Source organism: Pristis pectinata, chromosome 37 (genome assembly GCF_009764475.1).
Source record: "Pristis pectinata isolate sPriPec2 chromosome 37, sPriPec2.1.pri, whole genome shotgun sequence".
Taxonomy (NCBI): Eukaryota; Metazoa; Chordata; class Chondrichthyes; order Rhinopristiformes; family Pristidae; genus Pristis; species Pristis pectinata.
In genome coordinates, this window is record NC_067440.1 from 11,043,386 (window position 1) to 11,069,901 (window position 26,516).

The window sequence follows — 26,516 nt, forward strand, 5'->3', positions numbered from 1 at the left end:
CTGATGCTATCACATGTGGGCGAGACTGTCGACAATCGATATAAAATGGTCACCAATGAATCCAGTCGGGGTTGCAGGAGAGAAAAAAGGTCTGCTGGAGGAAGTCAGCTGGTCGAGCAGCATCTGTGGTGGGAGAAGGAATTGTCTTTCACTTTAATTTTTTTTAGTTATGGGGCGCCTTCTCGTTGTATTGAGAACTCTTATGGTTTTTAACAGCTGACTTCAAATTCAGTAAGTGCTTGTTTGGAAGGGTGGTGTCACTTATTACTCAGGATCTGGCAAGAGTGGCATATTACAGTGTGCGTGTGTGTGTCGTGTCTAGGCTGGCTGAGAGAAGGAAGATCGATTTCAGAATCAGATTTATTATCACTGATGTATTGTGAAATTTGTTGTTTTGCAACAGCAGTACACTGCAGGACCTAAAAATTACTAAGTTATGAAAATATTGGTTTACTCGGTCACTTGTGCCGAGGTGAAGTGAAAAACTTGTCTTGCACACTGTTCGTACAGGTCAGTTCATTACACAGTGCAGTTACATTGAGGTAGTACAGGTAAAAACAATAACAGTACAGACTAACGAGGTAGTGTTCATGGGTTCATGGACTGTTAAGAAATCTGATGGCGGAGGGGAAGAAGCTGTTCCTGAATGATTGAGTGTGTGTCTTCAGGCTCCTGTTCCTCCCTGATAGTAGTAATGAGAAAAGGGCATGTCCATGATGGTGAGAGTCCTTAGTGATGGATGCCTCCTTCTTGAGGCACCACCTCTTGAAGATGTCCTCGATGGAGGGGAGGGTTGTGCCTGTGATGGAGCTGGCTGAGTCTACAACCCTCTGCAGCCTCTTTCGATCGTGCACATTGGAGCCTCCGTACCAGGCGGTGATGCAACCAGTCTGGTGTGTGTTTTCCCAACTTCCCCTTCCTGAAGTCCACATCAATCACTTCCTTGGTCTTGGCCTTCCCAACAGAGCATTAGAAGATCAGCTTGGTTAAAAACAAACCACTGGAGGAGCTCAACGGGTCAAGCAGCATCTGCGGAAGGCGGGAAGGAATTGTCCCCACAGATGCTGCTCGACCTGCTGAGTCCTACAGCACAGAAACAGGCCCTTTGGCCCAACTAGTCAATACCGACCAAGATTCCCAACTTAGCTAGTCCCATCTGGCCCATACCCCTCTAAATACCCCCTATCCATGAGGGTATTACATTGGCATTATATTCTGTGTGCTCCCTGTACCTTTGGGCCTCTTATGCTGCTACAAGTTTTTCATTGTACCTGTGCCTCACTGTACTCGTGCACATGACAATAAACTTGACTTGAACTTGAAGCATATGAAAGTGAAAGACTTTTTAAAAGAAATCAACCAGTGTTTTTTTTTGAGCAAAAGAGAAGATATTTTAGATATGTTTGGAAAACATTACATGTTCCTTATATATTTGTCGTTGGCTTTGGAAAGTTGGAAGTGTGGCAGACTGAGTTGTGTATTGAGACACGAGACTGCAGATGCTGGAATCTGGAGCAACACGCAAAAAGCTGGAGGAACTCGCTGTATTGAGAACTGTCGTGGCTCAGTCACATCTGACTGTGGAGGAACACAAACTGAAGAAGTTTGCAATTTCCTTTGAGGGTCTTGTAAAGATCGTACGTCTGCAGGTTTAAAATTATTTACATTTATTTCTTAATTCCCCATTTGTTTAAACAACTCCAGCAATTCGTTTTTGTAAAGCCACTGAATGTCCGGAATCTTCTCCCCCAGAGGTGGTTGAGTGCCAGTGAGTCAGAATGTTGTGGGTTCCATTCCCGCTTCGGAGAAATGTTCACAGGTCTTGGGCCTGGCACCAGTGGATTACTGAGGGGATGTTGCAATTTGGTGGGTGCCGTGTGTCAGATCAGAATCAGATTTATTATCACGGACTCATATCACGTGAAATTTGTTTTGCAGCAGTGGTACAGTGCAAGACAAAAATTACTATAAGTTACAAAAATAAATAATGCAAAGGAGGAATAACGAGGTAGTGTTCAGGGGTTCATGGACCGTTCAGAAATCTGATGGCAGAGGGGAAGAAGCTGTTCCTGAATCACTGTGTGGGTCTTCAGACTCCTGTACCACCTCCCTGATGGTAGTAACGAGAAGAGCACATGTCCCAGATGGTGAGGGTCCTTAAGTGATGGATGCCGCTGCCTTGAGGCACCGCCTCTTGAAGATGTCCTCGATGGAGGGGAGGGTTGTGCCCGTGATGGAGCTGGCTGAGTCTACAACCCTCTGCAGCCTCTTGTGATCCTGTGCATTGGAGCCTCCATACCAGGCGGTGATGCAACCAGTCAGAATGTTCTCAACCACACTTCAATAGAAATTTGCAAGAGTCTTTGGTGACGTATCAAATCTCCTCAAACTCCTAACAAAGTAGAGCTGCCGGCGTGCCACCTTTGTGATTGCATCAGTGTTGGACCCAGGGTCGATCCTCTGAGATGTTGACACCCAGGAACTTAAAGCTGCTCACCCTTTCCACTGCTGACCCCTCAGTGAGGACTGGTGTGATACGTTAAGCTAAGACCCTCTCTTGTAAACGATCCCACGGCCCATGAAGAAGCGCGAGGCACTCCCTCCTGGACGCTATCTCCACCTAGTCTAACATCACGGAAACAATGGTCTTGTCATTATTGCCTTGTTGTCTGAGGGACCTGGCTAAACAGTAGCGCAATGGGTAGAGATGCTGCCTCAAAGCACCAGAGATCCAGGTTCAATTCCAACCTCTGGCACTGTGTGTGTGGAGTTTGCATGTTTTCCCTGTGACCACGTGGATTTCCCCCAGATGCTCTGGTTTCCTCCCACATCCCAATGACATGCAGGGTTGGTGTGTTAATTGGCCCCCTGTGTGTGGGTGAAGGGTAAAATCTGGGGGGGGGGTGGGGGTGGTGGGAGGGAGTTGATAGGAATGTGGAGAGAATAAGATGGGGTCAGCGTAAATGGGTAGTTGATGGTTGGCATCAAATTTGAGGGCTGGTGGGGAGCTGTTGAGATGTTTCCACATGTGGGAGTGTCAGGAACAAGGGGACGTAGTTAAAATAAGTGGCTGTTCACTTAAAGCCAAGTCATGGAGTCGTACAGCATGGGAACAGGTTCTTCAGCCCAACTCATTCATGCCAACCAAGATGTCTATCTGAGTTAGACCCATTTGCCTGTGTCTGGCCCATATCCCTCTGAATCTTTCCTCTCCATGTACCTGACTAAATACCTCTGAAACGTTGTAACTGTACCTGCCTCCTCCTCTTCCTCTGGCAGCTTGTTCCATGTACCCGCCACCCTCTGGGAAAAGTTGCCCCTCAGGCCCCCTTTAAATCTTCGATAAGGTGTGTAGAAATTTCTTCTCTGGGAGGGCAGAGAATCTCTGGAATTCTCTGCCACAAGGGGTGACAGAGACCAGATTGTTAGTTATATTTATAGAATCATAGAACAGTACAGCACGATACAGGCCCTTCGGCCCACCATGTTGTGCCGACCTTTAAACCTCACCTAAGACTATCTAACCCCTTCCCCCCACATATCGCTCTATTTTAAATTCCTCCATATGCTTATCTAGTAATTTCTTGAATTTGACCAATGTATCTGCCTCCTCCACTGCCCCAGGCAGCGCATTTCCACACCCCAACCACTCTCTGGGTAAAAAAACCTCCCTCTGATATCTCCCTTGAACATCCCACCCATTACTTTAAAGCCATGCCTTCTTGTATTGAACATTGGTGCCCTGGGAAAGAGGTGCTGGCTGTCTACTCTATCTATTCCTCTTAATATTTTGTACACCTCTATCGTCTCCTCTCATCATCCTCCTCTCCAAAGAGTAAAGCCCTAGCTCCCTTAGTCTCTCCTCATAATGCGTACTCTCTAAACCAGGCAGCATCCTGGTAAATCTCCTCTGCGCCCTTTCCAACGCCTCCACATCCTTCCTATAATGAGGTGACCAGAACTGGACACAGTACTCTAAGTGTGATCTAACCAGAGTTTTATAGAGCTGCATCATTACCTCGTGGCTCTTAAACTCAATCCCATGACTTATAAATGCTAACATCCCATAAGCTTTCTTAACTACCCTATCCACCTGTGAGGCATGTATTGGTTTTGGTATTGGTTTATTATTGTCATTTGTACCGAGCTACAGTGGAAAAACTTGTCTTGCATACCAGTCATGCAGATCAATTCATTACACAGTGCAGTTACATTGGGTTAGTACAGAGTGCATTGATGTAGTACAGGTAAAAACAATAACAGTACAGAGTAAAGTGTCACAGCTACAGAGAAAGTGCAATGCAATAAGGTGCAAGGTCACAACAAGGTAGATCGTGAGGTCAGAGTCCATCTCATTGTATAAGGGAACCGTTCAATAATCTTATCACAGTGGGGTAGAAGCTGTCCTTAAGTCTGGTGGTACGTGCCCTCAGGCTCCTGTATCTTCTACCCAACGGAAGAAGAGAGAAGAGAGAATGTCCTGAGTGGGTGGGGTCTTTGTCTTTACCTCTCGCTGTCTTGGTGAAGCAGCCAGCACAATCAGAGTCCAAGGAGGGGAGGCTGGTGTCCGTGATGCGCTGGGCTGTGTCCACAACTCTCTGCAGTTTCTTGCGGTCCTGGGCAGAGCAGTTGCCGTACCAAGCCGTGATGCATCCAGATAGGATGCTTTAATGGTGCATCAATAAAAGTTGGTGAGAGACAATAATAAACCAATCTACCAATTGTTCAAGGGGTTTAGGATATCCTGAAGGGTCAAGAAAGGTGCTTATAGAAATGTTGGCTAGCATTGTGTAGCCTTAAGGTGTTATGTAATGCTTGCCTATGACGTACGGTATCTTACTTTGGACTGTCAGCATTCTCTAGGGGTTAAAGATTAATGTCCACACGAGAGAGACTGTAGATGCTGGAAATCTGGAGCAACACACAAAATGCTGGGAGGAACTCAGCAGGTCAGGCAGCATCTGTGGAGGGAAATAAACAGTTGACATTTTGGGCTGACACCTTTCATCAGGAAGCCGGAATATAGGGAGAGGAGGAGGAGCACTGGCTGGTAGGTGATGGGTGAGTCCAGGTGAGAGGATGGGGTGAAAGGGAATGGTGTGAGAAGCTGGGAGGTGATAGATAGAAGAGGCAAAAAGCTGGAGAAGGAGGAATCTGACAGGAGAGGACAGTAACCATGGAATAAAGGCATTGGGCAGGGCAGGGAAGGGGAAGGAGAACGAGTGATGGAGCCACAGGAAAGAGGGAAATCAAGGGGGGGGGGGGGAGGTGGCGAGGAAACAGGGGAGGGGCTACCGGAAGTTAGCAAAATCGATGTTGAGGCTGTCAGGTTGGAGACTCCCAAGACGGAATATGAGGTGTTGTTCCTCCAACCTGTGCCTGGCCTCCACGTGGCAGTAGAGGAGGCCGTGGGCAGACATTGCCAGTGTGGGAGTGGGATGTGGAATTAAAATAGTCCAGCCGTTGAGGCGGATGGAGCAAAGGTGCTCGACGAAGCGGTCACCCAATCTGCGTCTGGTCTCGCCAATGTAAAGGAGGATTAATGTCCCCCACACTCCTGTGAACAACTTGAACAAAGTAAATCATGGCTATTTTTTTTAAAAAAACTCACTAAATAGGTTTCGTGTTCATTAGATTAAATCAATTTTTGGCAGTAGAAGATGCAAAAAGGCTACTTGAGTTGCCAAGTAGGTAAGTGGGAGCAAGGTGTTTAAAATACTTGACATGTGACTCAGATCCAGAAAACCAAATTTTACCACTGGGAGATAATAATCTGGAATTTAAAAGCTGGTGTCAGTAACAGTGCCCCTGAAGCCATTGGATTACTGTCAGGCCTGTCTAGCTCTCTGGTCTTCAGGGAAGAAAATCTGCCCTTGCCTGACCAAAGTAACTCGTGATCCACATCGATGGGAATCCAAAAGTGCAGATGCTGCAAGTGTGAAATAGAAAATGCTGGAAATACTCATCAGGTTGGGCAGCATCTGTGGAGAAAGAAACAGTTAACGTAGAGTCATACAGCACTGAAACTGTTCCTTTGGTCCACTGAGTCCACATCAATCATCATCCACCCATGTTATTTTCCCCACATCTCTCCCCCCCCCACAGATTCTACCTCTCAGTCACACACTTGTGGGGGGGGATTTACAGTGGCCAATGAACCCACCAACCTAGCAGTGGAAATCCCCGCGGTCACAGACAACACACGCACACACAAACTGCGACGTTAACCAGTTTGGTCTCATCCTATCGAAGATATTTTCTCTGTTCTACCCATCCCTCCCCCACCTCCTCTACCACTGAAGCCTAACTTGTTTTTTCTTCTTTCCCAGTTCTGAACAAGAGTCTTGGACCTGAAATGTTAACTAGCTCCCTTTCCACAGATGCTGCCTGACCTGCTGAGTGTTTCCAGCATTTTTTTTCTGCAGCTATTTCACACCAGTGAGGGGGTTGATTTAACTGAACAAAGATCAAGAAAGGCTGATCAGTGCATGAGTAAATTCTTAAAAGGTTCTTTCGGAAATGTGCAACTAGCAAACAACCCACAACCTCATCCTGTGTGATGTAGGCTCTCGTTCTGTAAATAGGCACAGTATGAAGCACTCCCGTCAGCAGCTGTGGGAGATTAGAAGTCGGAAAACCAAATAATCAGTGCAACCAAGTTCAACAGTTCTATTTAAAGAGCGTGGAGGAACCAGGGAGAGTCTGTAAATCAGCTTTTTATGTCCCTTCCCTGGAATGTTCTTTTTAAGGTTATGTGCTAAATGGGAATGGGACAAAATTAGATTTTTGTTTGTTTGTTTTTCAAAAGCAACATTTCAAAGCGTTGGAGGAAAAAAAGCAGTTTTGAAAAGCTTTCCTTGATCCCAGGGAGAGAGTCGTACAGCATGGCAACAGGCCATTCAGCCCATCTGGTTTGTGCCGGCCAGGATGCCCATCCAAGCTAGTCCCATTTGGCCCATATCCTTCTAAACCTTTCCTATCCATGTACCTGTCCAACTGTCTTTTAAAAGTTATTGTACCTACGTCAGCCATGTTCTCTGGCAGCTCATTCCACGTATGTACCATCCTTTTTTAAAAAAAAGTTGCCCCCTCAAGTTCCTACTAAATCTTTCCCCTCTCCTAGAACCTATGCCCAGTAGTTCTTGATTCCCCAACTCTTGAGGGGAGGGGGGGAGGACTGTGCATTCACCCTATCTATGCTCTTCATGATCTTAAACACCTCTATAAGATCACCAGTCAGTCTCCTACACTGCAAGGAATAAAGTCCCAGCCTGTCCAACCTCTCCCGATAACTCAGTCCCTTGAGACCTGGCAACATCCTTGTAAATCTTTTCAGCACTCTTTCCAGTTTAATGACATCCTTCCTATAAGCAGGGCGACCTAAACCGAACGCAATACTCCAAGTGCGGCCTCACCAACATCTTGTACAACCGCACTGTGACCTCCCAACTTCTATACTCAATGCCCTGACTGATGAAGGCCAGCGTGCCAAACGCCACCTTCACCACCCAGCCACTTTTTGTTAACGGATTTGTGTAACTTGCTCTCTTTCACAGCTGTCCATTTCTGCCTCTCATTTTGGCCCAGTTTTTCTTATTCTACTTGTGTGCCCCATTGCCTTCCTGTGACCAACACATCGCATAAACAAAAAAGCATAACATACTGGTATGTGGCTCGACTAACCCGTTTGGTCTCGCCCTGTCGGCGATACTTCCTTTCTTCTACTCATCCCTTCCCCACTTTCTCTGCCACCGGAAAACCAACAGTGCATTGGCAAATCTCCAGCGTCTGGTGTGAAGCAGAAGTGACCTGTTGGTGCAGAAGGGCACTCCAGTGTTCCTGTTGAATGATGTCTGTCTTATGGAGTGAGCTGCCAGAGGAAGTGGGTGCGGCAGGTACAACAGTACCATTTAAGAAGCACTTGGGTAGGTACATGGAGGGGCGGGGCTTGGAGGGATATGGGCCGAATGCAGGTAATTGGGACTAGCTGGGTGGGCACTGTGGTCGGCATGGACTGGTTGGGCCGAAGGGCCTGTATTTGTGCTGCATGGCTCTATGACACAAGTGTAATCCCATCAATGCCAATTCCACTTGTGATACCAGAGCTCAACACTGCAGCAGTTGGGGAGCGTCTTGCTTGCTCAGCGGACTGAGTTCCTGTTTAAATGCTCTTGGCCTCCCCTCTCCGGCCCATCAGAGGGTGTCCCACGGGAAGTGTGTCCTGCAGACATTCCGCTTGGCCCATGCCCGGTCGATCGACTCATCAGACCACTGCTGCAGATGTGTGTCTGTCCGATTGTTGATTCAGAACCACAGCCTTCCCAAGGTATTTGGCTGGTGCAGTGATGTCTTCCCTACCCCCTGTCCTCGGCTTCTCCGTGCTCAAGCTGCACTCCGTCAGGAAGAGTGGCTTCTGCCGCCTCCACCGTCACCCCGGCAACCTCCTCACGTCGGGATTTGTTTTGGGATGTTCCTGTATCCGGGAGAGTCGGCCACGAGTGCACCACCTGAATCGGCTGTTCTTGCTGATGTAGGGGAAGGAGCCAGTTACAAAACAGGCCATGAGCATCAGGTTGGGGCAGGCACTGTAGTGTAGCGGTTAGCGTAACACTAGTACAGCGCCAGCGACCCGGGTTCAATTCCGGCCGCTGTCTGTAAGGAGTTTGTACGTTCTCTCCGTGTCTGCGTGGGTTTCCTCCGGGTGCTCCGGTTTGCTCCCACATTCCAAAAAAGAGAGACGTACAGGTTAGGAAGTTGTGGGCGTGCTATGTTGGCGCTGGAAGCGTGGCGACACTTGCGGGCTCCCCCCAGAACACTCTACGCAAAAGATGCATTTCACTGTGTGTTTCGATGTACATGTAACTAATAACGATATCTTATCTTTCCCACTCTTTCGCCCCCCTCCCCCGTATCAAAATTATTTTAAAACTCATTCCTTGTTCTTTTCTGATTCAGCAACAAGACACATTCGCAAAGGAGGCACTATATATGTGTTAAAGGTTACAGAAAACTTGGAGTTGCATTAAAAATAAAATACAAAAGGAAAGATACTTAACAAAATAGAAGGAAACAAAATGATACGCATCAGTGAACCGATCTACACAGTGCTAGAGGGAACCCCAGGTGTCCCATAGCCTTCTGTCTCTTGGCCCCAGTCGAGACCCAGCCTAAGTGAAGATTCCAATTTGTGCAAAGAAGTTGCTTTTTATACCGTGGTAGGCATGGACTGGTGGGGCCGAAGGGCCTGTATCTATGCTGTATTGCTCTATACCTTTCAAAACCTAGCATAATTCCTACACCAGTACTTTTCAGTTATGGTACCAGTCTGTACGCCCTTATCTCCTGAAGACCCTTGGCCTAGGCGCATATCTCAGAGGCAGAGAGCATGGTTTATCTCAAAGATGGAGACAGCATGTCAGCAGAAAGATGTGTCCTCCATCATTACCTATCCTCAAGGCTGTACATCAGCACTTCCGTGGTTCTAAAAGCATTCCCACATTCTAGGCTGACACCATTTTGTATGACCACCACCATTTTAGAGTTACTCTTACACATGCCAAGGAGGAATCAAATGTGACTTCTGCTCAATTTAACTCCCTCCTTACACCCCCATCCATGCCTTTATCTGTCTGACACTGACCCCACCCCAATCCCCTCTCCCTCCTTTGACCTGACCGTCCTGCCTTTTGTCCTCAGAACCCCTCTCCCCCTGCTTTCCTCGGAAGTTCGCCGCCCTCACCCGCCGGCTTTGCCCCAGGAGTTGACATCCTCTGAACTGTGTTCTCCACTGCAGATCGTCGTCACGGTATGGAAGAGGGATCAGGAGAAGGCCGAGGTGAGGGAGCACGGCTACCTGACCATCCTGCAGAACCAGAACCCTTCCAAGATCTTCAGGGAAGATCAAAGCACTTTTAAAGCTCAAGGTACAGTGATGATGGGGCAACCAGCAGTACAGATGGATGAACAGCGAGCCAAGTATCTTCACACAGTTAGCAGTCAGTGGAAAAAGCCCCATTTCTTAATGTTCAGATTTAGATTTACTATCACTGACTTGTATGACATGAAACTTGTTTTGCGGCAGCAGTACAGTGCAAAGACATAAAAATTACTATCAATTACAAAATAAATAGTGCAGTAGTAAAAGGAATGATAAGGTAGTGTTCATGGGCTGTTCAGAAATCTGATGGTGGAGGGGAAGAAGCTGTTCCTGAATCGTTGAGTGTGGGTCTTCAGGCTCCTGTACCACCACCTTGATGGTAGTAACGAGAAGAGGTCATGTCCCAGGTAGTGAGGGTCCTTAAGTGATGGATGCCACCTTCTTGGGGCACCACCTCTTGAAGGTGTCCTCACTGGTGGGGAGGGTTGTGCCTGTGATGGAGCTGGCTGAGTCTACAACCCTCTGCAGCCTCTTGTGATCCTGTGCATTGGAGCCTCCATACCAGGCGGTGATGCAACCAGTCAGAATGCTCTCCACTGTACATCTGTAGAAACTTGTAAGAGTCTTTGACGTACCGAATCTCCTCAAACTCTTAACAAAGTAGAGCCTTCTTCATGATTGCATCAATGTATTGGGCCCAGTATGGATCCTCCGAGATGTTGGCGCCCAGGAACTTGAAGCTACTCACCCTTTCCACTGCTCACCTCTCAATGAGGACTGCTGTGTGTTCTCCTGACTTCCCCTTCCTGAAGCCTGCAATCAATTCCTTGGTCTTGCTGACATTGAGGGCAAGGTTGTTGTTGCAACACCAGTCAACCAGCCGATCTATCTCACTCCTGTACGCCTCCTTGTCGCCATCTGAGATTTTACCAACAACAGTGGTGTTGTCTGCGAATTTATAAATGATGTTTGAGTCATCCATATAACCTACATAACGTTCCTGTGTTCATGAAGCTGGAAAAGGTGCATAAAAGATTCACGAGGATGTTGGAGGGCCTGGGTGACAAGGAGAGGCTGGATAGGCTGGGAGTTTATTGGTATTGGTTTATTATTGTCACCTGTACCAAGATACACTGAAAAGCTTTTGTTTGCGTGCCATCCAGACAGATCAATCCGTATATCTAGGTAGTAAAAAGAAAACAATGCAGAATAAATTGTTAATGTTGCAGAGAAAGTGCAGTGCAGGTTGACAAAGTGCAAGGGCCACGACGTAGTAGATTGGGAGATCAAGAGTTCATCTTTAGCATGTGAGAGGTCCATTCAAAAGTCTGATAACAGCTGGGTAGAATCTGGTGGTTCATGCTCTCAATCTTTTGTATCTTCTGCCCGATGGGAGAGGGGAGAAGCGAGAACGTCCGGGGTTAAAGCTCGGCTCTTTTAAATGTCTGTTCCCTCTGTAGCTTGGTGTGAATTTTTCTCTGCTAGCGGACCCATAGGGGAGTGCAATCCAATGGAAGCACGTCATTGTCTCAAGCCCTGTGGAGCCTGATGCTTTAAGATCACCATCCTCCCCTTCTCCCAACACCTACTGAAAGCAGCGGGTAGAGTCGCTGCCTCACAGCTCCAGAGACCTGGGTTCGATCCCCACATCTGGTTCTGTGTGTCTGTGGAGTTTGTATGTTCTCCCTATGACCGCATAGGTTTCCCCGGGGTTCTCCGGTTTCCTCCCACATCCCAACGACGTGCAGGTCGGTGGGTGAATTGCCTCCCGAGTGTGTGGGCGAGTGGTAGAATCTGGAGGAAGTTGATTGAAGGAGGGGAGAGTAAAATGGGATCACAGTGTAAATGGGTAATTGATGGTCAGTGTGGATTCAGTGGGCCGAAGGGCCTGTTTCTTTACCATTTCTCTCTACGATTGGAGTCAGTTTGTGGAGCTGGCACATAGGACCAGCCTTAGCAGTTAAAGGAACACACAAGTGGCTGGGCAAACACTGTCCATTTCTTAAATCTCACTCCAAGTTAGTAAGATGGTTTAAAAAAAAAACTTTAGCAGGTAATAGGGAAGAAACCTTCGCCAGACTTTGCAAAGCAGTGGTCAGGTTGGCGTTTGGTGTCTGGGCACCATCCGTCAAGAGAGACAGAAGGTTTATTGAGGTGTTAATAGGGATTTGAGAACTGATGGGTGTTTGGGAAAGTTGGCCTGTTTTCATTGGGTCAAGAGTGGATTTCAAGGTGATTGAGAGGAACTGGAGTAAACCCCAAGTGGGAACCCAGTGGTCGGAGGTTTAAATCATTGGAAATAGACCTAGAGGGGAGAAGAGAACTCTTCAACACAGGAGTCGTTGGGATCGGGAAAGCTAAACTTGGAGACTAATTCCAGAGCAGTGCTTGGATTAACTCCTTGCAGGAAAAATTCCAGGTTATATCACTAGGTGAGATCTCTCCAAAGAGCCAGCAGAATTCTAATGGGCCAAGTGGTCTCCTTTTCCTACAGCTCCTATTCTCAATCCTGGGATTAGTTGGAATAACTTTACCAGGAATGTGCAAGTCCCCTCCATACAACTGAAGCTTGTTCTCAATATTTAGTGGACTCTGGACCTCACAATCTACCTTGTTATGACCTTGCACCGTATTGTCTACCTGCACTGCACTTTCTCTATAGTTGTGGCGCTTTATTCTGCATTCTGTATTGTTTTACCCTATACTACCTCAGTGCACTGTGTAATGAATTGATCTGTATGAACGATATGCTAGACAAGTTTTTCACTGTTCCTCGTTGCAAGTGACAATAATAAACCAATTCGAACTCCAACACTGCAAAGGACAAAAATTTTACCTCGACTGTAAAGCAAAGTACTTGGGATTGGGGTGGAATGGGAAGGGTGTAAAGCTGAACGTGGGATTGAAACTCAGGGGAACCATCGAGCAACAGATACCCCAGCTTCCAGATGTTTAATAGAATAGAAAGCTGTGGAACATCTGACAAGAGACCAATTGCAAATCACCTCTTTGTGACTACATGAGTTTCTTCCCACATCCCAAAGACCTGCTGGCAGATTAATTGGTAAATTGCCCCTAAATGCAGCTTAATAAGAATCAATGGGGAGGCTGGTGGGTATGTGTGAGAGGGAATAATGGCTTCGCAAGTAGATAGGATGGTAAAGGAGATGGTTGCCTTCATTGGTCAGGGCATTGAGTACAAGAGTCAGGAAGTCATGATCGAGTTGTATAAAATTTGGCTGCACTTGGGGTACTGTGTGCATTTCTGGTCACCCCGTTACAGGAAGGATGTGGAGGTTTTAGAGAGGGTGCAGAGGAGGTTCACCAGGATACTGCCTGGATTAGAGAGGCATTAGGTATGAGGAGAGGTTGGACAAACTTGGGTTGTCTTCTCTGGAGCATCGGAGGCTGAAGGGAGACCTGATAGAGGTTTATAAAATTATGAGAGGCAGAGATAGGGTAGACATTCAGAATCTTCTTTTCCCAGGGTGGAAGTTATTTACTGGAGGGCATAGCTTTAAGGTGAGGGGGTGGGGGGGGGGAGTTTAAAGGAGATGTGCAGGGAGATGGTGGAACGTGCTGCCCGGGAGGTGAGGGGGGGGGGGGGGGGGGGGGGGGGAGGATGGTGGTGGAAGCAGGTACGATAGAGCTGTTTGAGGCTTTCAGACAGACACATGAATGTGCAGAGAATGGAGGGATGTGGATCATGTGCAGGCAGAAGGAATTAGTTTAATTTGGCACAGACAAGATGGGCCGAAGGGCCTGTTCCTGTGCTGTGCTGTTCTATGTTATAATAAGTTGCAGGGGTGAAAGAAAATAACGCAGAAGGGGGAAATTGGATTGCTTCCCTGGGAGCTGGCATGTATACGGCAGGGCCGAGTGGCCGCCTCCTCCTCCTCCTGTGTTAAGTATGCTTTGGATTTTTTGTCAAGTCTTCAATCTCACTTGTGCCCTCTCCGCAGTGAGTACATTACTAACGGTACTACAGCCTCCTACGGTCAAGTGTCGGCAGCTCAACGTGTCGGGGAAGCAGCTAACTGTGATTAAAGGTAAGCGGCCAAGTCGACTGCAATCTGACGCAGTGGTGGTGTGGGGCGAGCTCTTACTCCCTCTTTCACGTAAACCTGCTGATCGCATATAAAGGCTGGGGGATTTAAATGCGCCCTGTGTTTAGACAGCTGGCGGTCGCAAGAGCTGAGCCCATCGCAAGTGCTCGATCAGTCAACCCTTCCTTCCCCGAATCACATGTTTACCCCCCCCAAAATGAGGGAAAGACAGGTGACTCTTTCGCCAACAATTAGAGAAATTCAGATCAGCCCTTAATCTCTCCTTGGTATCTTAGAATCAGACTTCATATCACTGACGTTATATGATGTGAAATTTGTTTTGCAGCAGCAGTACAGTGCAAAGACATAATGACTATAAGTTACAAAATAAATAGTGCAAAAAGAAAGGGAATAACGAGGTAGTGTTCATGGGTTGATGGACCGTTCAGAAATCTGATGGCGGAGGGGAAGAAGCTGTTCCTGAATCGTTGAGTGTGGGTCTTCAGGCTCCTGCACCACCTCCCTGATGATAGTAACGAGAAGAGGGTGTGTCCCAGAGGATGAGGGTCTTTAGTGATGGATGTTGCCGCCTTGAGGTGCCACCTCTTGAAAATGTCCTCGATGGTGGGAAGGGTTGTTCCCGTGATGGAGCTGGCTGAGTCCACAACCCCCTGCAGGCTCTTACAGTCCTGGGCATTGACGGTAGAACATTACAGCACAGGAACAGGCCCTTCAGCCCACGATGTTGTGCCGAACTAATTAAGATCATGACAACTAATTACACTAATCCTTTCTGCCTGCACATGGCCCATCTCCCTCCCTTCTCTGCGCATTCATGTGCCTGTCTAATAAGAGCCTGTTAAACATCTCTGTCGTATCTGCCTCCACCACCACCCCTGGCAGTGCATTCCAGGCACCCACCGCTCTCTGTGTTTATATAAAAAAAACTTGCCCTGCACGTCTCCTTTGAACATGCCCTCTAGTATTAGACATTTCAACCCTGGGGGAGAAAGATACCGGCTGTCTACGCTACCTATGCCTCTCATAACTTTTATAAAATTGTTCGATCAAGTCTCCCCTCAGCCTCTGCCACTCCAGTGAAAACAACGTTAGTTTGTCCAACCTCTCCTTATCGCACATACCCTGTAACCCAGGCAGCGTCCAGTGGAGAGGTTTCCACCAGTGGGAGAGTCACGAACAAGGGGACATAATTACTAAATTAGAGGCAGTCATTCAAAACTGAGGTCCATAGGAACTTCTCACAGAGGGTGATGAATCTCTGGATGGTTGTGGAGGCTGGATCAATGAAAGTATTTAAAGTGGGAATAGAGTCATACAGTACTGAAACAGGCCCTTCGGCCCAACTGTTTCATGCCAACCAAGATTCCCATCTAAGCTGGTCCCATTTGCCCACATTTGGCCCATATCCCTCTAAACCTTTCCTATCTGTGTACCTGTCCAAGTATCTTTAAAATGTTGTTAAAGTACCTGCCTCAGCCACTTCCTCTGGCAGTTCGTTCCATATACGGACCACCCTCTGGGTGGAAAAGGTTGCCCCTCAGGTTCCTGTTAAATCTCTCCCTTCTCACCTTAAATCTATGCCCACCAGTTCTTGATTCCTTAACCCTGGGAAAAAGACTATGTGCATTCAACCTATCTATGCCCCTCATGACTTTATGCACCTCTATAAGATCACCCCTCATTCTCCTACGCTCCAATGAATAAAATCCCAACCTGCTCGACCTCTCTCCATAATTCAGCCCTTCGAGTCCCGGCAACATCTCGTAAATCTCCTCTGCGCTCTTTCCAGCTTAATGGCATCTTTCCTACAGCAAGGCAACCAAAACTGGACACAGTATTCCAAATGTGACCTCACCAGCATCCTGTTACTCACCTTGCACTCACTGCCCGTGAAAGGGTTTGAACACTGGCACCCCCCTCCCCACCCCTCTAACCCCTACGTCCGTCTTTGTGTGCATGGATTTCCGTGACTCGCTGCGCTTGTTTGAAGCTCCAGGGCATGACGCTCCTAGTGTGGTGTGATTACCTACTGTTGGCTTCTTTTCTCCACGAGCCTTGTTGCTGTTGAAGTTGTGGCTGCTGCACCTCCGCTGCCTTCTTCCTAATGCTTTGTATTTTATCGGTCCTAACTCGCTGTCAAACCTTGACTGAAAATGCTGCATAATTTTGTATTGAACGCACTACTTAATGCAATAATTCTTGACTTCAACGCAAGGTTTTAATTGCTTTGGCTGCCAACACTGTGATGACTGTTGAAATGGCTGCTCTCTCTCCACTCCCATAGTGCTAAACACCTCCTCTCAAGAGGAGATCTCCGTCCAGGATGTGCGGATCTTGCCAAACTTTAACGCCAGTTACTTGCCCATGATGCCTGACGGTTCCGTGTTGCTGGTAGACAATGTCTGGTGAGAGCTGCATCTTAACGTCTTCTCGAGCTGCAGAGGGTTCCGGCAAAGACGTAGGGCTGGTGCGGTGCTCCCAGTCGGTGTTGGGGGTGGTTTGCCCTTCCATCTTTCTCCTGTTGGCTCAGTAACCTGCCTCTCGGGGTTGGTGCCCTGTACACGCTGAGGGGATTGGTTAATGCTCTCAGCACCAACCGCACTGGGGCAGCGGGGACTGATCCTGGTAGCTCGATGGAGAGGGAGTGTGGGTGGGGTGGGGTGGTGGGGGAAGGGGTGCTGCTACTGAGGAGGAAACCCACGCAGACACGGGGAGAACGTACAAACTCCTTACAGACAGCGGCCGGAATTGAACCTGGGTCGTTGGCGCTGTAGAGCATTACGCTAACCGCTGCACTACCGTGCCTGGAGGGTTGTTACTAGGAGGCAGAGGAGGATCGGTGGTTGGGGGAGTGGGCTGTTAGAAGGGTTGTTTCGTGGCTGGAGAGATGGAGTGGTTTGCAGGGTGGGCTCAGAGTTGTGGGGGAATGAGGAGGAGAGTTTGGGGAGATGGGCCAAGGGTGGTTACTAGGGGGTAGGGGCAGATTGGTGTTTGGGTAACTGGGTTGGAGAATGGTTGTTACTTGGCTGGACGGGAAGTGGGGAGGGGGGGCAAGTATGGTTTTTACTTTGAGGGATTGGGGGTTACTACTCAATAGATACTACTGGGAGGCTCCGATAGAATTGTCCTGGGTCCTTGCTGCTCAGTGTGAGAAAAGTGGAGCCCCAATGTTGTTCAAGCAATGACTTGAGTTCACATTCTGCCTTGAATGCAGTAAAACCTATCAAAGGTGTTTCACTAGAGATGGTTATCGGGCAGAATTTGACACCAAGTCATGCATCATTTAAAATGTCAGTAGGTTTTACAGAACACCTAAAAGGGAGCAGAGAGTTATGTGCTGGGCATTCCAGTTTAGGACTCTGACAGCTGTAGGCACGGCCACCAGTGATGAAGTGGGTGAATTTGGGGATCACGGGCAGACACTGGGAAACTTGCTTTTTATTTGGAGACACAGGAGACTGCAGACGCTGGAATCTGGAGCAACACGCAAAGCGCCGGAGCAACTCAGCGGGTCAGGCAGCATCCGTGGGGGGGAATGGACAGTCGACATTTCAGGTCGAGACCCTTCAACTGGACTGGAAGGATTCCAGACGAAGGGTCTCGACCTGAAATGTCGACTGTTCATTTCCCCCCATGGATGCTGCCTGACCTGCCGAGTTCCTCCAGCACTTGCTTGTTATTTGTTTGTGGAATATTGTAGTCACTGCTCGGGCCAGCATGTACTGCCCATCCTATCCCCTGAGGTGAGTAGTTCACCCCTTCCATGTTGGGGCAATCACGTGGCTGTCTAGCCTCGCATATTTCTTGTATCATAGGAGGAGGCCGTTTGGCCCACTGAACTTCTGCTTGCTCTTGGAGCAATCCCATTCCCCCACCTATCTCCTTATAACCGACTCCCAACAACATGCGGGTCGGTGGGTTAACTGTGTGGATGAGGGGGTGGGATCCGGGAAGAATAATAGGATCAGTGTAAATGGGTGGTTGGTGTTTGATGGTCGGCACAGGCTCGATGGGCTGAAGGTCCTGTTTCCGCGCTGTATGACTCTATGGCCCTAATAAAACATACACCAGTACAGCACAGAAACAGGCCCTTCAGCCCATTATGTGTGCACCCAATGTGATGCCAGATTAAACCAATCCCATCGACCTGCCCTGATCCACATCCCTCCACTCCCTGTGTATTCATGTGTTTATTTAACAGCCTCTTAAACACCACTGTCGTATCTGCTTCCACCACCTCCCCCGGCAGCCCAGGCACCCACATAGAACAGCACAGCACAATACAGGCCCTTCGGCCCACAATGTTGTGCCAACCTTTAAACCTCGCCTAAGACTATCTAACCCCCTTCCTCCCACATCCCTCTATTTTAAATTCCTCCATATGCTTATCTAGCAATCTCTTGAATTTGACCAATGTACCTGCCTCCACCACTACCCGAGACAGCGCATTCCATGCCCCAACCACTCTCTGGGTTTTAAAAAAAAACCTTCCTCTGATATCTCCCTTGAACTTCCCTCCCATTACTTTAAAGCCATGCGCTCTTGTATTGAGCGTTGGTGCCCTGGGAAAGAGGTGCTGGCTGTCCACTCTATCTATTCCCCTCAATATTTTGTACACCTCTATCATGTCTCCTCTCATCCTCCTCCTCTCCAAAGAGTAAAGCCCTAGTTCCCTTAGTCTTTCCTCATAATGCATACTCTCTAAACCAGGCAACATCCTGGTAAATCTCCTCTGCACCCTTTCCAATGCTTCCACATCCTTCCTATAATGAGGTGACCAGAACTGAAAGAGAACTTGCCCCACACATCTCCTGTAAACTTTACCCCCTCTCATGTCCTCTAGTATTTGACATTTCTACACTGGGGAGAGAGACTCTGACTGTCTACCCTATCGATGCCTCTCATCATGTTACAAACTCTTATCAGGAAGTATTTAAAGAGAGGTCTATTAATGCTCCTCAAAACCTGTTTGATCGGACTGACTGCCACCTGCCTTAATGTCTCCTCCTATGGTTGGTGTTAGACCGTGGTTAGTAACACAGCTGTTGAAGGGACTGTGTACGTACAAGTCATGGCTGGCGGTCCCGGGTTTGTGAGGGTTGGTTTGAATATCCCTGTCCTTGGTTTCCCCACCACAGCCACCAGTCGGGGGACGTGTCCGTGGCGTCGTTCTACAGGGTGAGCGGCAGTTCGAGCCACCTCCCGATAAAGCTCAGCGCCTTGGAGGAACAAGCCTTCCTCTTTCAGCTGCAGATCAACGAGCGGCCGCACGAAGACGCCAAGGAGGTAAGGCAGGTCACGAGGGCTTCTTTCCTCCGGAGTCGGGATGGGTTTTCGGGCACCGCCCATCGTAAAGGGGGGGAGATGTGAAGTTCGGAGGGATCTAACTGTCCATGTGCACGTGTGGTCAAAAATTATTGGGCAGGTGCACGGGTAGTTAGGAAGGGAAATGGCACGTTGGCCTTTGTTGTAAGAGAGATGGAGTTTGGAAATGGGGATATATAGAGACAGGGTGTTGGTGAGGTCACACCAGCAGTACCTTGCACAGTTTTAGTCCCCTATTTGAAGGAAGGATGTACTGGCACTGCACACCATCCCGAAGAGATTCATTCAGCTAATTCCTGGAACACAAGTTGCTCTGCCGTGAGAGGCTAATGAAGTTGTGTTGATATAGAACAGTACAGCTCAGGAACAGGCCCTACGGCCCACAATGTCTCTGCCAAGTAGTTTAAAGTCTCTTCTGCCTGCACGCGATCCCTATGCCTCCATTCCCTGCATATTCACATGTATGTAACAGCCTCTTAAACACCACTATCGTATCTGCTTCGTCGCCACCCCTGCAGCCTGTTCCAGGCACCTACCTCACACTTTGTTTAAAAAAAACTTTCCCCGCACATCTCCTTTAATCTTTCTCCCTGTCACCTTAAACGAGTGTCCTCTAGTACTTTCTACACTGGGAGAAAGATTCTGACTGTCTACCCTCTCTGTGCCTCTCATAATTTTATAAACCTCTATCAGGTCTCCCTTCAGCCTCCACCGCTCCAGAGAAAACAGCCCAAGTTTGTCCGACCTCTCCTTATAGCTCGTGCCCTCTAATCCAGGCAGCATCCTGGTGACCCTAGTATTTGGAGTTATTATTTGGAAGTTTAGAAGAATGAGGGGTGATCTTGAAATGAAATGTAGAAGATCCTGAGGGGACAGGGTAGACGTTGAGATGTTTTGAGTGGGAGGGAGTCAATCGAAGAGAGAGAACTTTTACGGGGTTTGACCAAGTAGATGTGGGGATGCTTTTTTCCCTTGGCTGATGTGTTCAGAAGCAGGGGTTGCAGTCTGAGGACTGAGATGAGGAGAAATTTCTTCTCCGGGGGGTGGTGTGGTGGGCCTTGGAGCCACACCACCAGCAACTGGTGAAAAGTTTAGTTAGACTTATTTAAAGTTGTAATCGCGATGACAGAGTATAACACTCAGGTCAAGTCGAGTTTATTGTCATGTGCACAAGTACAGTGAGGTGCAGGTACAATGGAAAAACTTGCAGCAGCAGCATCACAGGCATGTAGGTACAGACCACACACGGAACATAAATTATACATAAATGAGACAAGATGGTGAAGAGGGGGGGGAAAAACAAAACATTGGTGCAAGACAAAGATTCAGTCAGAGGTGGTCCACAGTGTTCCGTTGCTGAGGTAGGATTAGGGTTGTGTAGGTTGCTTCAAGAACCCAATGGTTGTAGGAAAGTAGCTGTTCCTGAACCTGGTGGTGTGGGACTTCAGGCTTCTGTACCTCCTGCCTGACAGTAGCAGCAAGAGAGGGCGTGACCCGGATGGTTCCATACCCGTCAAAACCACAAGGTGATCAGTCCTCGGACTTGTGCCCAGCACTCTTAGGCTTAGGGTCCCACCTTTCTGAGAGTCAGTCCCAGGTTCTGATGCTGTTCCAGGGATCCATAAGGAGCTAAGTCCTCTTTCTAGGACCCATCTCCCTCCTCATCCTGTTACTCAATGAGACTGTTCCACATGGGTGGTGTACAAAATGTAGGTTAGACCGCAGTTGGATTATTGTGTACACTTCTAGTCACCACACTACAGGAAGGATGTGGTAGCAATAGTGTGCAGAAGGGATTGGCCAGGAATGGAATGGAGGGCTGTAATTATAAAGAGAGATTGGATCAGATTAGATTATTGTCATATACACTAGGGTGCAATGAAGTTCCTTTTCACGTGAAGCTAACAGAGTAAACAGTATACATGGTAATAATAAATACAACACTACAGCGAGCACAAACCAGCAGAGTGGCCAAAAATCGTAACTGAAGTGTCCTAACTGGTTGCATCACGGTCTGGGACGGCAATTCGGACACGCAGGAACGTAAGAAGCTGCAGAGAGTGGTGGACTCAGCCCAATACATCACAGGGACATCCCTCCCCACCATCGGGAGTATCTACAGGAGGCACTGCCTCAAGAAGGCAACATCCATCATCAGAGATCCCCACCATCCAGGCCATGCCACCTTCTCACAGCTCCCATCGGGCAGGAGGTACAGAAGCCTGAAGTCCCACACCACCAGGTTCAGGACTTCCCTTCAACCATTCGGTTCTTGAACCAACCGGCACAACCCTAATCACTACAGTTTAGCACCGCTATGGCCACTTTGATCTAAAATGGACTTTGTTTTTGTTGTAATTGTGTTCTTGTAAAAATTGCATGGGATTTATGTTTGTCTTGTGAATGCTGCTTATCTGATGCTCTGTGCCTGTGATGCTGCTGCAAGTAAGTTTTTCATTGCACCTGTGCACACATGCACTTGTGCACGTGACAATAAACTGGACTTTGACTTTGAAGTAGTGCAATAAGACTACAAAAGTGACAATAATGGAATAACCAAGAGGTAGAATTAAGAGTCTGAGAACATGGCAGCACCACCAGGAAGGGGATGTGAAAGAGGTGACTGGTTCAGGACTCTGATAGAGGGGAAGGAGCTGCTCTTGAGTCTGGATGTCCAGGGCCGATTGGAAAGCCTGGGTTTATTCTCCCTGCAATGTAGGGAGCTGAAGGGTGACCTTTTTGAGGTTTTTAAAATTATGGGTATAATGTAGGATAGATATTCAGAGTCTTTGTCCCAGGGCAGGAGAGTCTAGGGCACAGGTTTAAGGTGAGAGGGGAGAAATTTGAAGGCAATCTGAGGGGCAAGTTTATCCACACAGAGTAGACAGTAGATTCCAGCATCTACACAGATGATAGATGCTGGAATCTGAAGCAAAAAAAGACAAACAGCTGGAGGAACTCAGCGGGTCGGGCAGCATCTGTGGAGGGATATGGACAGTCAACGTTTTGAGTCAAGACCCTTCATCTGCACTGTGTGTAGCTGGCAGTTCTCTGTGTTGATTGAGGCCTGTGTTATACCCAGACTCGCTCTGTGATCCCGGGTTAAAGTGCCACAGCAATAACTTCTTCCTCTGTTTGGAAACACATTTAGGGGCTGGAAGTCCCACTGACGGCAATTGTTTGTTGGTCCCCTGCTAGCCAGCTTCTCACTAACAAGATCTACACACATTACAGGTGGGTGACTACTTAGTGCTCCTTGCTTGTACGCTGCATGTGTTTATTTATTAAGATGTAGGCCATTCACCCCCTCTAGTTCGTGCCACCTTCCAACAGAGCAATAGCTTCAGTCCTATTTCTTCTCTTCCCTCAATTTTCCTGCATCCTGTTCTCTCTCATACACACCCATCAACTCCTGTTTAATTCTTTTGCTGTTGACCTGCACTTCTTGTAACTTGAAGCAAACGTTCAACCTACCAGGATGTCTTTGGGACATGGGAGGAATCTGGAGCATCCGGTGGGGGGAGGGTGTCCAGGAGTTGTGGGGAGGATCCTATCTACCCCTCGAGATTTTATAAACCTCGATAAGGTCACCCCTCAGCTCCTGTGTCCCAGTGAGAATAAACCCACCCTACCCAACAGCTCTCCATCCCAGGCAACATCCTGGTGAATGTCTTCTGCACCCTCTCTGTTGCTGCCAGATCCTTCCCGTAGTGTGGTGACCAGAACTATGTGCCATATTCTTCAGTACGGTCTAACCAATGTTTTGTACAACTTTCATAGCAGTTTATTTACTTAACTTCCCCAGCTGCTGTGGCAGGACTTAAAAAGTGTCTCCAAGTAAATAGTCCATCCTTTTGCATCCTTTCACCTACTCCTCATTCCCAGTTGTAATTGAGATCTCCTGGTGTTTAACTTGCACGTTCCCGACACTTCTGAAAGACAACCAGGTCTGCCTGCAGTCTCCCCTTGTAACTACAGCCCTCTGTTCCAGGCTACGTCCTAGCAAATCTCTCCTGCACTCGCTATTGTTTTCCTGTGGTGTGGAGACCAGACCTATACGCAATCCTCGTTCTAGCAGCAGAAATCCAGTGCAAGATCCTCTGCGTCGCTCCCCAATTCGGTTAAGTCTGGTTAGGGAATTGTCGAGAGTCTTGAACACGGTGTTGTCCTCGGTCTCCTTCCCGCAGGCTGCCGAGCATCCAGCTCGACCGGCCCAAGTTCGTGATGATGGCGTCGTGCGAGTCGCCGGTGTCGATGTACAAGCGGTTCACGGTCAAGTACACCCTCCTCAACAACCTGCAGGACTTCCTGGCCGTGCGGCTGGTGTGGACCCCGGAGAGTGCTCTTGGCTGCCAGGGAGGTAGGTCCTGATACTCTGCGGAGAGGTGGGGGCTGCGGCTTGCATGAGGCAGTGGGTTATGACTCCCCTTGGGGGAGCGGGAGAGAGGGGGCAGGACAGTGGGGGAGTGACGTTGTGGAGGGTAATGCAAGGGGAGGTGGGTGTGTGAGTAGCGACGAGAGGGCGTGGCGTGAGTGCAGGATGTAAGGCAATTCCGGGATGGGACATGGTGTAATGATACCCTCCGAAGGATGGAGGTGTGTGTCAGCGCACTTGAGACTTCATTCTGGACCATCAGATCTTGAGTTTTTTTACCCAAAGGGTGGTATCCATGTGGAATGGAACGAACTGCCAGAGAAAGTGGGTGAGGCAGGTACAATAACAACATTTAAAAGCCACTTGGACAGGTACATGGATGGGAAAGGTTTAGAGGGATATGGGCCAAACCTTGGCGAATGGGGCACCTTGGTCGGCATGCACCAGTTGGGCCAAAGGGCCTGTTTCTGTGCTGTACAAATCTGACTCTCTCCTCCCGCACTCCCCACCCCCCCCCCCCGTCTCCCCCTCCCCAGGGAAGAAGCTGTCAACTGAGGAGCAGCGTGCTGCTGAGGCCACCCTGAGCTCAGTGGTCTGTCACACCCCCCTCAACCATCTGGGCTACTGCAAGAAAGGCAGCACAGTGACGTACAGCGTGGCCTTCCAGGTCCTTCGTGCCGGCCTCTTTGAGGTACTGATGCTTGGGTAAAACCACACGGGGTGTGTCAGTAGTGGGCTCCAAACTCTGCAGCAGCTGTATAGAACTTTGGTGAGGATGCACGTGGAGAACTGTGCAGTTCTGGTTGCCCCATTATAGGAAGGATGTGCAGGCTTTGGAGAGTGGTTCACCAGGATGCTGCCTGGATTAGAGGGCATGAGCTATAAGGAGAGGCTGGACAAACTTGGGTTGTTTTCTCTGGAGCGGCGGGGGCTGAGGGGAGACCTGATAGAGATTTATAAAATTCTGAGAGGCGTAGACAGCCGGTATCTTTTCCCCAGGGTAGAAGTGTCTAACACCAGAGGGCATGCATTGAAGGCGAGAGGGGGTAAGTTCAAAGGAGATGCATGGGGCAAGTTTTTCTACAGAGGGTGGTGGGTGCCTGAAATGTGCTGCCAGGGGTGGTGGTGGAGAAAGATATGATAGAGCTGTTTAAAGAGGCTGTTAGATAGGCACGTGAATGTGCAGAGAACGGAGGAATATGGACCATGTGCAGGCAGAAAGGATTGGTTTAGTTAGCTTAATTAGTTCAGCACAGCATTAGGCTTGGACTTTATTCCTTGGAGCATAGGAAACTGAGGGGTGACCTTATAGAGGTGTATAAAACCATGAGGCGCACAGAGAGGGTAAATGCACACAGACTTTTCCCCAGGGTTGGGGAATCAAGAACTACAGGGCATAGGTTTAAGGTGAGAGGGGAGAGATTTAACTGGGACCTGAGGATGGTGCGTATATGGAGCAGACCAGCAGAGGATGTGGTTGAGGCAGGTAAATAATGACATTTAAAAGACGTTTAGTCAGGTACATGGATGGGAAAGGTTTAGAGGGACGTGGGCCAAACACGGGCAAGTGGGACTGGCTCGGATGGGAATCTTGGTTGGCATGGACTCGATGGGCTGAAGGGCCTGTTTCTGTGATGGATGAATCTGGTGACCTCAAAGATTGTTCCGTAGTATTTACGTTCCATCTGCTGTCATTTTATTCCCTGCCTACCCAACCCCAATTGCTTTCTCTCCCTCCCCCCTTCCGTCCTCTCCTCTCTCCCTCCCTTCCCTCCTCTCCCTCCTCCCCCAGCTGAGCCAGCACATGAAGCTGAAGCTGCAGTTCACGGCCAGTGTGCCCAGCCAGCCGCCCGAGGCGCGGCCCGTGTCCCGGAAGAGCAGCCCCGGCAGCCCGGCTGTGCGGGACCTGATGGAACGTCACCAGGCCAGCCTGGGCCGCTCACAGTCCTTCTCCCACCAGCAGCCCTCCCGCAGCAGCCACCTGATGAGGTAATGGGCCTCGCGTTTGCAGTCGGTTGGCGCTTCACCCCCCACTCATGTTGGCCAGGTGCCCGCGAGGGAGCTCAGCCCCCCGCCGGTGCCTCCTGCCACGCACTCAGTTGCACTGATCGCGAAGGAACCGAGCGCGCAGTCAGGTGCCAAACTAGTGCGTGCAGTCCTGCAGGTGACCAGAACCCCTGTGCAGAGGGCAGTGTCCACACGGAGCGAGCTGCCAAACTATCGAGGCGGGTACATTAATGGCTAGAAGACATTTGGACGGGTACCTGGATAGGAAAGGTTTGGAGGGATATGGGCCTAAAGCGGGCAAATAGGGCACCTTAGGTGGGCACCTTGGTCAGCATGGACCAGTTGGGCCGAAGAGCCTGTTTCTGTGCAGTATTACTCCGTGACTCAATGAGCTGAATGGACACTAATGGTGCCTCCATGCCTGCCCTTCAGCAGTTGGTTGTACACCGCCTACCTCTTGCCCCTTCCTTAATGTGCACCTGTGCCATGGTTGTCCAGAGTGCAGAGAGGATTTACGAGGATGTTGCCAGGACTCGAGGGCCTGAATTACAGGGAGAGGTTGGCCAGGCTGGGTCTTTATTCCTTGGAACGTAGGAGAATGAGGGGCGACCTTATAGAAGTGTTTAAAATTATGAGAGGCATAGATAAGGTGGACGGTAACAGTCTTTTCCCCAGGGTAGGGGAGTCCAAAACTAGGGGCTTAGGGTGGGAGGGGAAAGGTTTAAAAGGGACCTGAGGGGCAACTTTTTCCCGCAGAGTGGTGGGTATATGGAACAAGCTGCCAGTGGAAGTGGCTGAGGCAGGTTCATTTAAGAAGCACTTGGATAGGTACATGGAGGGATGGGGCTTGGAGGGATATGGGCCG

General features: G+C 48.9%; 1 protein-coding gene across 1 annotated transcript in view; it reads left to right on the top strand.

Annotated features, from left to right (window-relative positions):
* Positions 1-26,516, top strand: part of trappc14 (trafficking protein particle complex subunit 14) — a 45,075-nt gene that overhangs the window by 8,830 nt on the left and 9,729 nt on the right. The window contains exons 3-10 of the mRNA XM_052044547.1: positions 9,794-9,923; positions 13,840-13,926; positions 16,229-16,349; positions 19,083-19,230; positions 22,421-22,503; positions 23,457-23,629; positions 24,181-24,335; positions 25,437-25,633. Coding sequence (XP_051900507.1) covers positions 9,794-9,923; positions 13,840-13,926; positions 16,229-16,349; positions 19,083-19,230; positions 22,421-22,503; positions 23,457-23,629; positions 24,181-24,335; positions 25,437-25,633 — 1,094 coding nt within the window. The remainder of the gene's footprint in view (positions 1-9,793; positions 9,924-13,839; positions 13,927-16,228; positions 16,350-19,082; positions 19,231-22,420; positions 22,504-23,456; positions 23,630-24,180; positions 24,336-25,436; positions 25,634-26,516) is intronic.